Here is a 14,249-nt window from a genome sequence, read left to right on the forward strand (position 1 = left end):
GGTAAAGATAAAGAAGGTGTTGACAATACTGTCGAGGAAACCATGGTAGATGGAGAGACAGCTGAAAATAACAGTGCTGAGGAAACAACTTCAGAGAATGAAAGTGGTACTAAGGAAGATGATTGTGTGAAAGGTCCCTCTGAAGATGAACCCCTGGAGCAGACAACCAATTACAGGGGAAAACTAGACAAGATGGAGAGCCATGATGTTTCTCTCGATCTCTCTATTGCCCTAAGGAAAGGCATTATCCTGTACAAAGTACCCTATGCATAGTTACATGACGTACAGTAACCTATCACCCGAGTTCAAGACTCTTACTACCAGCCTAGATACAGTAATGGTACCGAGTAGCATACATGTTGCAATGGAAATTCCTGAATAGAAGGTTGCAGTTATGGAAGAAATGAGGGCCCTTGAGAAAAGCGGGACGTGGGATCAAGTTGTTCTCCCCAAAGGACACAAGACGGTTGGATGCAAATGGGTCTTTACCATAAAATAAAGGTCTGATGGGACAATTGACAAATATAAGGCTAGACTGGTTGCCAAAGGTTTACTTAGACCTTTGGAATAGATTACTCTGAGACATTCTCCCCTGTGGCCAAGCTTAATACTATCCGGATGTTGTTGTCTGTTGCAGTGAACAAAGATTGGCCTCTTCATCAATTGGATGTAAAAAAATGTGTTCCTTAATGGGGAATTTGAAGAGGAAGTCTACATGAATCCTTCCCCCAGTTTCGAGAGTCAGTTTAAGCATCAGGTTTGCAGACTGAGGAAGTCACGATATGGGTTGAAACAATCCCTGAAGGTGTGGTTTGACAGATTCACCACCTTTATTAAAGCTCAAGGGTATAATTAAGGGCACTCAGACCACACGTTGTTTACAAAGAAATCAGTTTCAGGGAAGATCGCAGTTCTCATTGTTTATGTCAATGATATTGTGTTATCTGGTGAAAATGATGTTGATATTATGAGACTTAAAACGAAAATGGCCAAGGAGTTCGAGATTAAAGACCTGGAAAAGTTAAGATATTTCCTCGGGATGGAAGTGGCTTGGTCAAAAGAAGGTATTTCAATTTCTCAACAGAAGTACACTCTTGACTTACTCAAAGAGACAGGTATAAGTGGATGTAAACCTGTGGACACCCCTGTGGAGTATAATGCAAATCTTATTATATAGATAACAGAGTTCCTGTCAACAAAGAAAGATATCAGTGATTAGTTGGGAAGTTAATCTACTTATCCCACACTAGACCCAATATATCCTATGCAGTGAGTGTTGTCAGTCAGATCATGCAGGCCCCCTATGAGAAACATATGACAACTGTTGAGCGTATTTTACGATATTTGAAGGAAACTCCTGGTAAGGGCTTAATGTTCAGGAAGTCCGATAAACGCTGCATTGAAGCTTACATCGATTCTGACTATGCAGATTTTGTTGTTGATAGAAAGTCAACATCTGGGTATAGCACTTTTGTCTGGAGTAATCTGGTTACCTAGAAAAATAAAAAAAAACAAGGGATTATAGCCAGAAGCAGTGTTGAAGCTGAGTATAGGGTTATGAGTTTAGGGATATGTGAAGAGATCTGATTGAAGAAAATGTTGTTAGATTTTCATCAAGACAGTGAGCTTCCAATGAAACTGTTTTACGACAATAAAGTGGCAATAAATATTTCGAATAATCCAGTTCAACATGATAGAACAAAACATGTGAAGATCAAGACATTTCATCCAAGAAAGAGGACAATGGAAGCATATGCATTCCCTATATTCCTTCAAATCAATAAGTTACAAATGCACTCACAAAAAGTTGCTTAGACAAAACTTTGATTATTATGTCAGCAAGTTGGGTCTTATTGATATCTACTCCCCAACTTGAGGAGGAGTGTCGAAAATAGTAGTTTGACCTAGGGACATTTTTGTAATTTATCGTGCACCTAGGGTTTCCTCTTTTCTATTTATTTGAGTATTCATCTTGTATTTTGTGTATCAAATCAATAATAAAAAAAATCAGTCTACTATCGTGGTTTTTTAAACTGTGTTCTTTTCTTCCCCTTTTCATCAAAAACAAATCGTTCGATTTGATTTGGTATGTATACAAAATCAAAATTTTCACACCCCTGACCACAACGAGGCCAGTGCAATCTTTCAACCATAAGAAAACCCTGGAAAAGAAACAAACTGAATCTAAATGATATTGATGGCAATAACATGGTTCTTTTCTATCTGGACCTCTGAGATAGCTTATTCAGCAAAAATATGTTAGCAATACAGGGAGCAGGTAGAATAATGAATCATGTAATCCCATTGGAAAATTACAACATTGGTAACTTTTTAAGGTTTTCAATCAAAGCCGCAGTTATGTTGAGGCCACCCTTTTGAAAAAGTTGAACTGTGAGGAGAACTTTACATCAAAAATCCCATCAGAAGTTGGTCTAATCTACAGATTTGGGTGCTGAGGCAGAACCTGAGAAAATGTGACCTATCTGATATGCAAGCTTGTTAGTCAATGCATCTTTGTGAATAAGTGGTTCAGAGGACCTGGTTGAATGCGGTAGCAAAATCAGAGTCGTTTGTCGTTCCCTATGTGACGCCCAAGTAACCAAATAAAGACCAGCAATTATAAGAGATCCCCCCAAAACACTGTCAACAAACAGAACATAAAACCAGTTACCTTTTAGTTTGGGAGGTAAACCTATTAACATCAAACTTGTAAGGTAAATGTATAAAATGTAATTAAGATTGAGGAAAACCTTCCAAGATAAATAGGACTTCCTATGAAAACTCTTGATAGCAACGCAGATGCTGCAGGTTGAAGTGGATTGTAAAGAGCAACCAATGCAGGTCCCAATATTTTATTGCACCATGTCAAGAGTCCATAATTGATGGCAGATGCAAAAACTCCCTGTCAAAAGAAATTGATCTTTTTAACCTTTTTTTTCTTTTCTTTTCCTTTTTATTATCATTATTATATTCACTGTGAAGCAAATGTTGCAAGTCACTCTTGTTGATAAATTTGAAGCACCAAGAAAATTTTTAAATACCTAAAAAAAATTGGTAACTCCTATTTGCACGAGAATCCCTATTTCTTTCCCCTTTTTTGCGGTGGGGTTCAGGGGTGAGGGAAAGTTTTCAGCCCATTTGACCCTTTTTTTTCCCAACTCTATCGAAAACACAAGGCAGGTGTATGGAGGAAAAACAAACACCCAATTCTAGAATTAAATCCTAATCTAATGAGCAGGCATGAACCAAAATTTCACTTCTTGCATAGTTTATGGAGATGGATCATAGGAATATAATGTGGTTTCTCTTTGAAGTGTGAAGGTCAGAATCCCAAGCATATTGAAGTCATCATTCAAAAGTGAACTGATGGGAAGGGAAAAGTGATTCCCGATTTTTTTCAAAGGAATTGAATCCTGTAAGCTTTACACGAGCAACAAATGTTCTGAAGTAAATGGTAAAGGAGGGGTGTAGTATGAAAGCTGTAAACAAACTTACAGCATAAAGGACGGCAAAAAACTCTGATTGTGTCAAATTCCAGTCTGTGGATTCGTTGGTCATAAAGAAAGATGTGATCACCATCAACATAGCACCAAATAAATAAGAATATGCTGTGACCGATAAGTTAGCAGGATACTTCTTTAACACCCGTGCCTATAATGTACAAGAAATTTATTAAACATTGCCCACTATAATATGAAGACAAATAATTCCACAGTAAGATAAAATCCAAATATTGATTCATAAATGATAACATATTATAAGATAAACTAAGTGTCCGAATTACCTGACCCTCCCAATCTTGAGATCTCTCTCAAGCCCTAAATCGCTCACCAAAATACTGCCTACCTTTCTCATTCCCATAACCTCTATTTCTAACCAAATTACCTGACAAACTCCTCTAACTAATTATTAATATACCCTTATAATACTCTAATAGCATTCCCATCGCAGTATCAATACAATGCCCGAAACATTTCAGAGTAAGACCCTATGCATCATCCCCACCCTCCTGCAATGAGACTTTACGATATGATGGACCTTTGAAACCAGCAAGGATGCAAAATCTACATCAATCTCTATATTCATTTAATAGCTTCTAATTTTACGCAACAATAACACTGAATTTCAATGGTATATCCTTTTCAAAAAAAAATCTATTTACTGCTATAACATATTAAAAATTAACTAGAAGAAAAAACCAAATGAGAAATAGTTGAAGAATCTTCTCAGTTGCCAGTTGGATGTTCCAAAAAAACTTTTTCCTGGCAAAATGACATTTTAACCCTCTATCTTTTTGTTTCCCTGTACTCCTTATAAGTTCTAATACCTTCGCTCAAGGATTCCTTGCACACTGCACTTTATTATTAATTGATTCTTCTGTTACAGTTCAGTAAAATCTACCTGGGAACCATCTCTCCAGTCACCCCTAGATTCTACTACCAACAATCCATTTTTTTATGAGCTTCCAACAATCCATGTCGAACACTTTTGCAAAACCAAACAAAAGAAACCTGGATATTTTCTTCAAGTGCTGATTCCAATTAGGAAAAAATGCTGTAGTCATTATCAAAAGATGTGTACTATCAGTGAAGTACCTGGATAGCCAAGAAAGCAGCCATGCACATACAGTTCCCTATCAAGCATAAAACCCCAACATGAAAATGATCCAATCCATACTCCAGAAAGTTAGACATTAACCATCCAGCAGGCTCTGGCTGACCCCTTGCACTTATTTCATTATGCGACATGAAATCAGATTCAGTGTTTCCAACCAAAGCTGGACCACGGAATAAAACCATCAATATGGCACCAGAGACACAAACGAGTGTACCTCCAACCTTTGCCTGTCCTTCCAGCTTGAGTAAGTTCACAGTCTCTGTGCTGCATAAACAAAGTCAAGATCTAATATTGAACAAGGAACATATATCCATCTGACTTCAAAAAGCACTAACTAAAATTTTCAGTAAAGTGATGAAATTGAACAATAATAGGCCAGACTAACCCCATCAGAACAGCAAAAAGGAATGTAAAAACTGGAATGGCAGGCTGTATAGCAGCAGCATAAGTTGGATTGGTGTAGCCAAGTCCAACAAGAAAGAGAAGCTGGTTACCAAAAATCCTAACCACAGGAAGATAAGTGCAATAAATAGAATGTTTCACCAGATCGATAAAATCTTCATTTCCTTTTACCAGTAGCAATTAGTACGATGAAAAACTGTACAGAACAAAATTGGAATATGGGAAACTGTATATAACCTCACCCAGTCAAACCAAGAACAAAGAATGATATGAGGAGGTCTCGAGTCATGGGTAAACGAATCCGCCTGTAAAGGAAGGGAAGAAGACAAAAACACATGGGATGTTAAAATATCCATGCCCTCATAATACGAGAGGCAAACGTTAATAAATATATGAGAAATACATTTGGTTGGATTTTTATAACAACAAATGTGAAGATGGGGATTTGAACTCCCAACCTCCTCGAGGGAAGGAATAAGTGTCCTAATGGTGGAGCTATAATTGGTAAAAGTTTTTAAATACATGCTTTTAAGAAGCGACCCATGATTGCCAAATACCCATATACCAAACATTGCAATATTGAATATTAAACAGTAATCGAATTTGTCTATCCACCCATACATAAATCATAAATGTCCGAATTATGGTAATTCTACAAGTTCTAAAGATTCGTATTAACCACTTTGTTGATGACAGACAGAAGATAACGAAATTGATTCTTTTAATTTACCATGAGGAAGAAATTAACTTCAAAGTCAACATGAAATTGAAGAATAAAACCAAACATGGCCTGAAGCAATTAAAAAGAAGTCCTAAATACTAGCAGAAGCAGTAAACTATTCCCGAAACTGGCCTATACATTTAGCAATCCCTGGGAATCCAGAAAGGTCGAAAGTAAGAAGAATCTACATATTCGAACTTGCACGATCCCTAAATTTCATCTTCCATCGAATGTCAAAATTAGCAAATGAAATAAATGATAAAATTCAACACACACACAAACAGGAATGGTCCTAAGAATCAAATGACGCCATAAAAACGGTATACAAAAACTACAAAAAAGCAGAAGCGAAACAAACGATACAGGATCAAAACGACGATCAGACAAAGCTCACAAAAACCCAAACAACTAATTTCAACAAAGAAGAAAGACAGGAAACATAAGCAAAAGAAGAAATAGGAAGAGATGATAACTATACTTCTCCCGAACATAAGCGACAGGGGCAAGAATCGCGAGAGCCAACAAGTCGCGAAACAAACAAAAGACGAGCTGGTTCATCCCAACATTGAGGGCGACTTTGGTTATAACATGGTAACCTCCATTAATTACTTGCACCAAAGCCATAGCCGCATGCGCCTTCGACACATCTCCACCGCCGATCATCAGACCGCCGCCGTTACCACTACCTCCTCCGACCGCTGCCGCCATCCCTCTCGCCGTGGGGCGTCGACAGGCTCGAATTTCGATCAAGTTCCTTCAGAGAGAAATGGAACGAATCGAGCGATGAAACAAAGAGAGAACAGAGAAATGGGAGTGGAGGTAGAAGACGGTGGCGTTCAGTTGACTGTCATGTTTGGTCGCTGGTGTTTGGCTGTGCATCAAATCTGAAGAACTTCATCTCTTCGAATTTAAGGCAAATTAATTTCTATAATTAAAGTAATTAATTACGTTAATTACTAATTATATATTTTTGTTTTTTATTGGAATTTAGAAGTTCTTTCTTGCTAATTAATGCGCAATGGCGTTTTCTTATTGTAAATTTAAGCTCCATTGGGTAATTTTTGGTTTTTGGATTTTTTTTTAAATTAAATTTATTTCTTCTCAATTTCTTATCATAATTTGTGTATTTTTTTAGTATAATAGTTGAATTCTCAGCTAAATTTCAAATTTAAAAAACTACTCTTTTTTTTTTTCAAATTTTTACTTGATTTTTTAAACCATTGAAAAAAAGTAGATAACAAAAAAGAAATTTGGAATGAAAAGTAGTGTCTACTGACTTAAATTTTAATAACAAAAATCAAAAACTAAATTATTATCAAACATGACCTATATAATTCAATACTTATAATTTGAAGAAACTTATAGTTTAATTCCTTTGTTTATAATTATATTACATAATTTATGCTATGAGAATTTTATCAAATTATGTATATTAAATCTAACTCTTAAAATGAGACTAATTACCTACTTATGAAACATGTTTGTTTCAAAGTGATTTTTAATCGTACCTAAATCAACTTTGTAATTTATATCAAGTTAAAATATCATTTTAGTTTTCATACTTTTAATTTTAATCCCGATACTCTTAATAAATCTTAAATTTAATATTTAAAAATTAATATTTATCAAATTGATTAAATAACAATAATAATTTTCATGTGAGAAAATAAAATATGTGAATTTATTTTCAAATGTTTAAGTAAAAATATTATGGATAATAAAAGAATGAAAAATCTAACCCTAAACTAGCATTTAGGACTAAATCTAAAATTTATTAAAACTACTCGAAGTAAAATTAGAACCTGAAAGTATATGGATTAAAATTGAAATTAAAATAATAAAAAAATTTGTGTATTATTTTGTCATCTTGCACTTTTGCAGATATTTTATTTTACTCATCTCCGTCGTGTCTTCCAAGTTTCACCACACTACACCCAATTTGTTCGACAAAAGTAAAAAGTTTCTTTCAATTGTTACCAAAAAAAGAAATTGCATATTCTCTTTTCTAAGAAAAAAAGAAAAAAAGAAAAATTATATTATCAAATATATATATTTATTGTCTTTTTCACCGTTTTAGTTATTTTAGAGCTACGATGCAGTTTAAGAAAAAGAAAACACGGACTAAAAGTAAGACAATATTCATAACAACTTAAGTCGAAGCTTTTAACTTAATTCATCTACTATATTTACTAATGATGAACAAAGTTAGGTGATTTTTTTTAAAAAAAACTCTCTGTGATTAAATTTATTTAAAAAAATTTTACATATAGAAAAAATGTCAAATTATTTATAGAAATAGTAAAAAAAAAATATATATTGATAGATACTGATAGATTTCTTTTAATATCTATCACATAGTATCAATGATAGGCTTCTATCAATATTTATCATTGATAGATACTGATCGAATAGAGTCTCTATCAACAAATATTAAATTTTCAAAGATTTGAATTATGAAATTAAAAAACCAACATCTATATAAGAATTTATTTTCAATTAGTCTATTTTACTTCCTTAAATGATTATAATGATAATTTGTTTATTTAATTTTACAAAACTAACCTAGGTTTATTCTCTCTCTCTCTCTCTGTTACTTTTACTTTCAAATTTTTAATTCAATAGAGGGATAAGTAAAAATCCTACCGACTTTTAAAATAATAATTTATGGCTCTAATTCAATAATTTATGCTCAAATAGGCCATGTTCATTCTCTCTTTCATCATACATCTTGGCTGCTGAAATTATTTTCCGAATTTTTTTTATTTGATAAAAGGTAAAATAGAAATAGGAAGTCATGTTGGAGTTTAGTTAGTTGAATCATTAGTAATGAGTGATGACACGAGGTGATGTCAATTTAAAGCTTTTTAGAATTATAAACCATAGTGAAAAGATGTTAACCCTATATTAAAAAGTGGATAATTTTATCCCTAAAAAATGTTAAAAGTGAAAATTTAGAGATTTAGTTGATGCAAAATTCACATGAGATTTTTCCAAATGATAAATGGTATAAATTGACATTTACAAAAATTCAGAATTTAGACCAAGTTTATTTTGCTGTAAACATAATTAATCGATCATCATATGAAAAGTGATGACTAGTTAACCATATTATGTAAATTATGAAGAATTAAAAAAAAAAAAAAAAAAAAAAAAAAAAAAAAAAAAAGACCTATTATGATTACAGCAATTTGATTATGGAGTAGTAAACATGGCCTTAAATCAATATAGTTATTAATTAGTCCATGATTTAAATTGATACAAACCTCTAAAATCAAAAGGTATAAATTTGATATTCTCCCAACCAAAAAACAAATAAACAACCCAACAATGTTAGAGATTCCTCAGTTCAAATCCTTACTAATAAAAATTGCCAACAAAAGTATGTTCAATAAGACAAAAGGGAGAGTTTAAAAACAAGAATCTATAACACTGTACAGGAGACCAAAAAAGGGAGAAGAATAAACAAGAGCAAATATATTGGCAGCCTAATCAGGTAATGGATTTAGACCGCATTCTGTACAACATACAGTGCCATTTAATCTAAAGCTTTAGACTCAACAAAGTAACAGTAGAACCAACCTATTCAATGCAATGATATCTCAAATCAAAACAGAATGTCCTACACAAAACCTCTATAGTTATATTCCCAAAATTGTTCTTATCTGGTTTGGAGGATGCCTTGCAAGTGACTTGGGGTCTGGGTACCCATTGTCTGGATCCATGATTGCGTCGTATATAAGCTCGTAAGCTTCGGCCAGCGATCGAGCTACTTGAATACAGGCTTCCGATCGCAATTTGGGAACCTGCAATAGCTCAAACTCAGGAAGGGAACTCTCACTTCCCAAAACAAGCCCAAAGAAAGCCTTCAAGCTCTCTGAAAGTGAAGCGGGAGATGTGTCTTGAATCTCAGCCAATCGTAGTCCATCTGCTGCATTGCCTGCTTCTGAGCTCTTATGGAAATATGTCATCTTCTGAGATAAGTCGCACCTTCGTAAGATTGCACCAACTTCCTTTTCTACAAGCACGCTCAAGTGACTATTTATAATTACTCCAAGTTTCTTGACATATTCAGCTGCAACTTCATGCCCAGATAATGGTTGTTGGATGGCGCACAAACAGTTGATCAGAAAGATCTTAGAAGGTGTTTCGGTGTCCTGCGTTCAGGTGATAGAAAACCAATATTTCTTCAGATTGAAAAAAGAAATTATAATTATGCATGCCATTGACAACAAAAATGTGGTCATGGAAACCTGAGAGGCTGGAGCAGGGCTGCTTTGGGACAATAGTGCATCTACTGATGATTTGCTATTCTGACCTGAACCAGAATTTGTCCTACCCCTTCTTGATATGTGGCCAGATCCCTTGGACTTGTGAATCTCTGCTGCTTGCTCACACATCTGCATAATTGAAATTTAAAAAATCAAACATATTAAATGTGCGCTGCGCCACTGTTTTTCTATCTACAATAAGACAGTTTTAGCATTTAAGATGTCAAAATGTTTGATTGTAAACGAAAGGGTAGGGAGGTTTTGCTGAAGCATCAATCCATTCAAATAAAAGAGAAGTTAACATCTTTTTTTCCTTTTGTTAACAATTTAGAAAAGTCAAATTTTTTTAATTGGAAATTTTTCTGAAGAAAAGACCCAGACTCATTTCTCAAGGGCTAGTGAACGTAGCTGGCCAGTTGATCATATTTTTCTCAACTACTATAAGCAATTTTTTGAAGAACTTGGAATACATCCCACGACAAAAGGGATATAAGTTTCTGGATAAACAAGTACTAAGATTTCTCTACTAGAATGACTAACATGGTTATTTGTCTACGCATAGTTTTTACTGAGAAGGCATCACTCTAAAACAAAGTAAACACAGATTTGATATTATACACGTATATGTGTCAGGGGCTTAGCCAAAAAATAAGATGTCATTAGGCACTCTTCTTTCTTTCTCTTTTTTCCTTTATATCCATGAGTGTTTGGCCCGCTTGCACTATCTTGACTAAATCTTGCCAGACAACTGTCTAATCCTATTGCATTTGGTTGTTGAAGAAACTCATAGGTTATTAATTCTCAAATGTGTGCCACCATGACTTGAATTCATTCCTACTATGTAAGCCTTTTATTTTTGGACTAACTCTTAATACAAAACAAACCTGAATTATGGGATCGAGTAAAGCAGATAACACCGGATCAAAAGCAGCCTTTTTCCCTGAAGCTGGAACCATCATGCTATTATAAGTGTCAATTATTTCCAGCAGCACAGAAACCCCTTCTCTAACTGCCGGTGGTGGAGAGAGATCAACAGCAACAAAGGAAGGAAATCGCAAAAGCTTCTCCCCTCTACTTTTAAGGATATCAAAGAAAGTCTTCTGGGCAGCATCGTTTAGCATCCACAAGGTATTGCATAGAGCCGTATCTCTCCCAAGCAAATCTGAAATCTAAAACTTAACAGACAGTTATAACAAAGAAAGTAAAAGTTGAGGGACCATTGCGATGCATACTAATAGAACCTTTACTCACCGTGTAGCTGTAAAACTCCAGGGTGTTGCTGAGTTTATATGAAATAATCAGAGATGGTTGAGACTGCAGCACTTGCTCAACTCTCACTTTAAAAGGCCGGCAAACTCCTTCAAAAATTCTATCCAAAACAAAGGTTAGGTCAATGTCTGGTGATCCAGATTCACTCTCTAAGTTCGGGGAGAACTTGTTGGCAGTTAGTCCAACATCAATTACTGCATCTGGGTCTAGCAGTATATGTACTAGCTCACGTTCAGATGCCAAAGCCTGCATAAAAACAAATTCTCAGTCTGGTAAACAAGCAGAATAGACATCCTCATCCTTGAGGGTTAGTCATTCCAAAATCGCAAGGATCCTTGGGGTACAATTAGTAGAGCTAGAGAATATACTAAACCAACTAAAAGTTCTGTTTCATACCTGATGTAGCCACCCTAACATATCCCCAACATAACGTAAAGGATCATGAGCATGTACTTCAATAGGACGAGGCATGCCACCTGGTCCTCCACGTGTAAGAGCACTGATAAACCTTCTAAACAATGCATTATGCCTCATATTTGCGACCTACAACAATAATCAATAATTTTAATGAAAATTAAAAGGAGGTATAAGAATCCTACTAGCAATCAACAATTATGTCACCTCCTCAGCACAATACTTGAAGAGAACAGGCCTTTCCCTGAGGCAGCGAACAGCTGTTTTCAATAGTTCACTGACTTCGGGATTATCAGTTTCTCCTAGGCTCCTGCACTCTGTCTGAACCCACCTGAAATAAGAATAATATATTACCAAAGACGTCTACACACTACATTACCATCATAACGTGAAAAAGCAACACAATGAAACAACGTAAGCCCTTTCAAAAGTCAAACACTATCACCCAAAAAAAGGAGAAAATAAAAACACTAACGTCCTCCATTTACAATTTCACAAGGGTGTAAGAAGAGCATGAAAACCTTTAGGCATACCTTCACATGTGCATAGGTGGCATTCAAAACTTAAATCTTTGGATAGCAGACAGTCCCAAAACAATTGAATTACGATTAAAAGTCGAGTGAACACATATAAACAATAACACTCTTTTGGGCAGAAAATAAATTATTCGGAAAATTTTTAACAATGGTAGTTTTAAAATATATGTAATATGAAATAATCAATCCAAAGCAGCTCACCTACACAGCCGCTCATATGCTGCTTCTTGGTACACTGCCATCATATCCATAAGCTCCAAACCTGCACGCTGCATTGAAGTCCCTGATCATTGCATGATAGAAAAATATACACAAATTTGAAAATGTCCAATAGTGCATATAACTCAGGCAAATGAAAAGCATTTTTTTAAAGAAAAAATATTCATGAAGATTTTTTTTAACATAAATATAATGGATTAATATGATGCAATTTGAAGGATTTTCCTAGCTTTCATTATTTAATAGAAATTTTAGATTGGAGATCTATATTTATGAATCGTTAATTCTGATCATCATTCTATATAGAAGTTCTTTTATTTTAAATTAAATTGCATACTTTTTATTGATTTAATTTAAAAAATATACACAAATTTGTAAATTCAAATCTATAGTTATATTAATTACAGACAGAGTATCAAATGAAAATGGTATAGGCATTCCTTAAGAACACCTAATTTATAATTTCTGTGACCCAAATGTTAAAACCATGAACCTTAAAAAGAATGACAATTTTCATCCTATGCATGTATATTTTCAATCTTACATATAAGTATAACTGATTTATACCTCATTTATATTTATAACATTAAGTTACGTGGGGTGAGATTTGAATCAACAACCACACAAAAGAGGTTAAGATGTCTTTTAACCACTAAACTATATTTAAGTTGACTATTCATACTTCTCATATTAAGTTATTTGTAGATACCAGGGCACAAGCAAATGGTGTGCAACACAAAGTGATAATCATGCATCGTGCTGCAACAAAATTGCACAGAATAATTAAGTACGTTTTGATATAAGGGGTACTTCATCACCTAGCTTGGCTCTAAATGTAAAATGAAATATGCCGGTTATTGTTTATAATGACAGTGAAATTGCCGATAGTTAACTTAAATTCCAAAAGCATGGCCAACAATAAGTTTGCAGTGGAACATGATAATCTTCATTAAGCCCCGTATATCACCAATCTGTCTCTCACAAGTGTGTTAGTCAGTGAATAAAATAAATTACCTGATGATGTGTTCTCAGCAGTGTTTTGCAATTAGCGTGGATTTCTTGAACATGGGAAAGAGCCTTGAAAAATTTCTGATTTAGATCTTCGTGCCTCAGAGCATTTATCTGTGGATATGCCAGGGAGTAAAGACAGTGTTTATTACATCATTCAAGCCAAAATTTATTATTTCATCGATGAAGCACTAAATATATAAAATTAAACTTTAACCTCTTCGTTAGATATCTGATAATCACGAACAAAGCATGACACAATCTCTTGCCTCTGTGTAGTAACTTCGAGTTCCTGCTTTAGGCGTTCTGTGGTACCAATAATGTCCCCGATGCTAGCACTAGAACTATTTAAAGCCTTTGCAATTCTGTAATAAATTCAATATAAAAACACGTCATGGTCTAATCTAGTTCAATTCTCTAAATTTGAGGAAAGTAATAACAATGTGCATCATTTCAGGTGATGAGATACATTTATCAAGGAAACAATGAAATGATGGGAGAAAGGAGTTCTCAGATATTGTTTTTCCTTCTTTGAAGAGAAACTAAACAAATAAGGAATTCATGAAATAATTCAGAAGCGACACCAAATGGCACAGAGTGATAACAAAACTACAGTCATCATCAATTCAATTCATTGTCATACCAGATCCTGTTTTAATCCAATCAAAGCCTTAAATGAGTACTGTTCTTCTTCTTTCTTCTAACTTAAATTATGTCCAGCAAAATACGCAAGCCACAATACCTGGTGATCTAAATAAAAACTCCCTTTTCAAAGTAATTCAAATATCAAAACCT

The 14,249-nt window shown here is 34.4% G+C and overlaps 2 protein-coding genes across 3 annotated transcripts; both read right to left on the bottom strand.

Moving 5' to 3' along the window:
- Window positions 1–2,170: 2,170 nt before the first annotated feature.
- Window positions 2,171–6,669, bottom strand: LOC120086823 (WAT1-related protein At4g19185). Of its 2 annotated transcripts, none has more exons than XM_039043625.2 (7): window positions 6,219–6,669; window positions 5,262–5,324; window positions 5,003–5,119; window positions 4,596–4,881; window positions 3,496–3,651; window positions 2,751–2,902; window positions 2,171–2,640 (listed from the first exon to the last, which is right to left on the bottom strand). In XM_039043625.2, exons 1-7 carry the CDS (start codon window positions 6,446–6,448, stop codon window positions 2,433–2,435), a joined length of 1,212 nt encoding a protein of 403 aa, XP_038899553.1. In that variant the 5' UTR covers window positions 6,449–6,669; the 3' UTR covers window positions 2,171–2,432. The 2 variants fall into 2 exon arrangements, with proteins under 2 accessions (XP_038899553.1, XP_038899554.1); XM_039043626.2 differs by having other exon boundaries at window positions 6,214–6,620.
- Window positions 6,670–9,081: 2,412 nt separating this feature from the next.
- LOC150034090 (conserved oligomeric Golgi complex subunit 6-like) lies at window positions 9,082–13,824 on the bottom strand (the record flags this gene model as incomplete). The annotated part of the gene is made up of 9 exons (XM_090317332.1): window positions 9,082–9,894; window positions 9,991–10,137; window positions 10,893–11,177; window positions 11,260–11,523; window positions 11,674–11,820; window positions 11,899–12,022; window positions 12,429–12,496; window positions 13,461–13,568; window positions 13,672–13,824. Coding segments are annotated over 9 exons (1,812 nt in total), but the record flags the coding sequence as incomplete, so codon positions are not given.
- Window positions 13,825–14,249: the final 425 nt, after the last annotated feature.

This window comes from Benincasa hispida, chromosome 9 (assembly GCF_027475165.1).
Source record: "Benincasa hispida cultivar pf3 chromosome 9, pf3_genome.v1.1, whole genome shotgun sequence".
Classification (NCBI taxonomy): Eukaryota; Viridiplantae; Streptophyta; class Magnoliopsida; order Cucurbitales; family Cucurbitaceae; genus Benincasa; species Benincasa hispida.

Excerpts from the sequence above, each read along its gene's own strand:
- LOC120086823 (XM_039043625.2), bottom strand. The coding sequence starts at position 6,448 with ATGGCGGCAGCGGTCGGAGGAGGTAGTGGTAACGGCGGCGGTCTGATG. Across the intron at positions 2,903-3,495 it reads TTTTTGCCGTCCTTTATGCT|GGAGTTTTTGCATCTGCCAT; the intron begins GTAAGTTTGTTT and ends TTCTTTTGACAG. Across the intron at positions 2,641-2,750 it reads AGTCCTATTTATCTTGGAAG|TGTTTTGGGGGGATCTCTTA; the intron begins GTTTTCCTCAAT and ends GTTTGTTGACAG.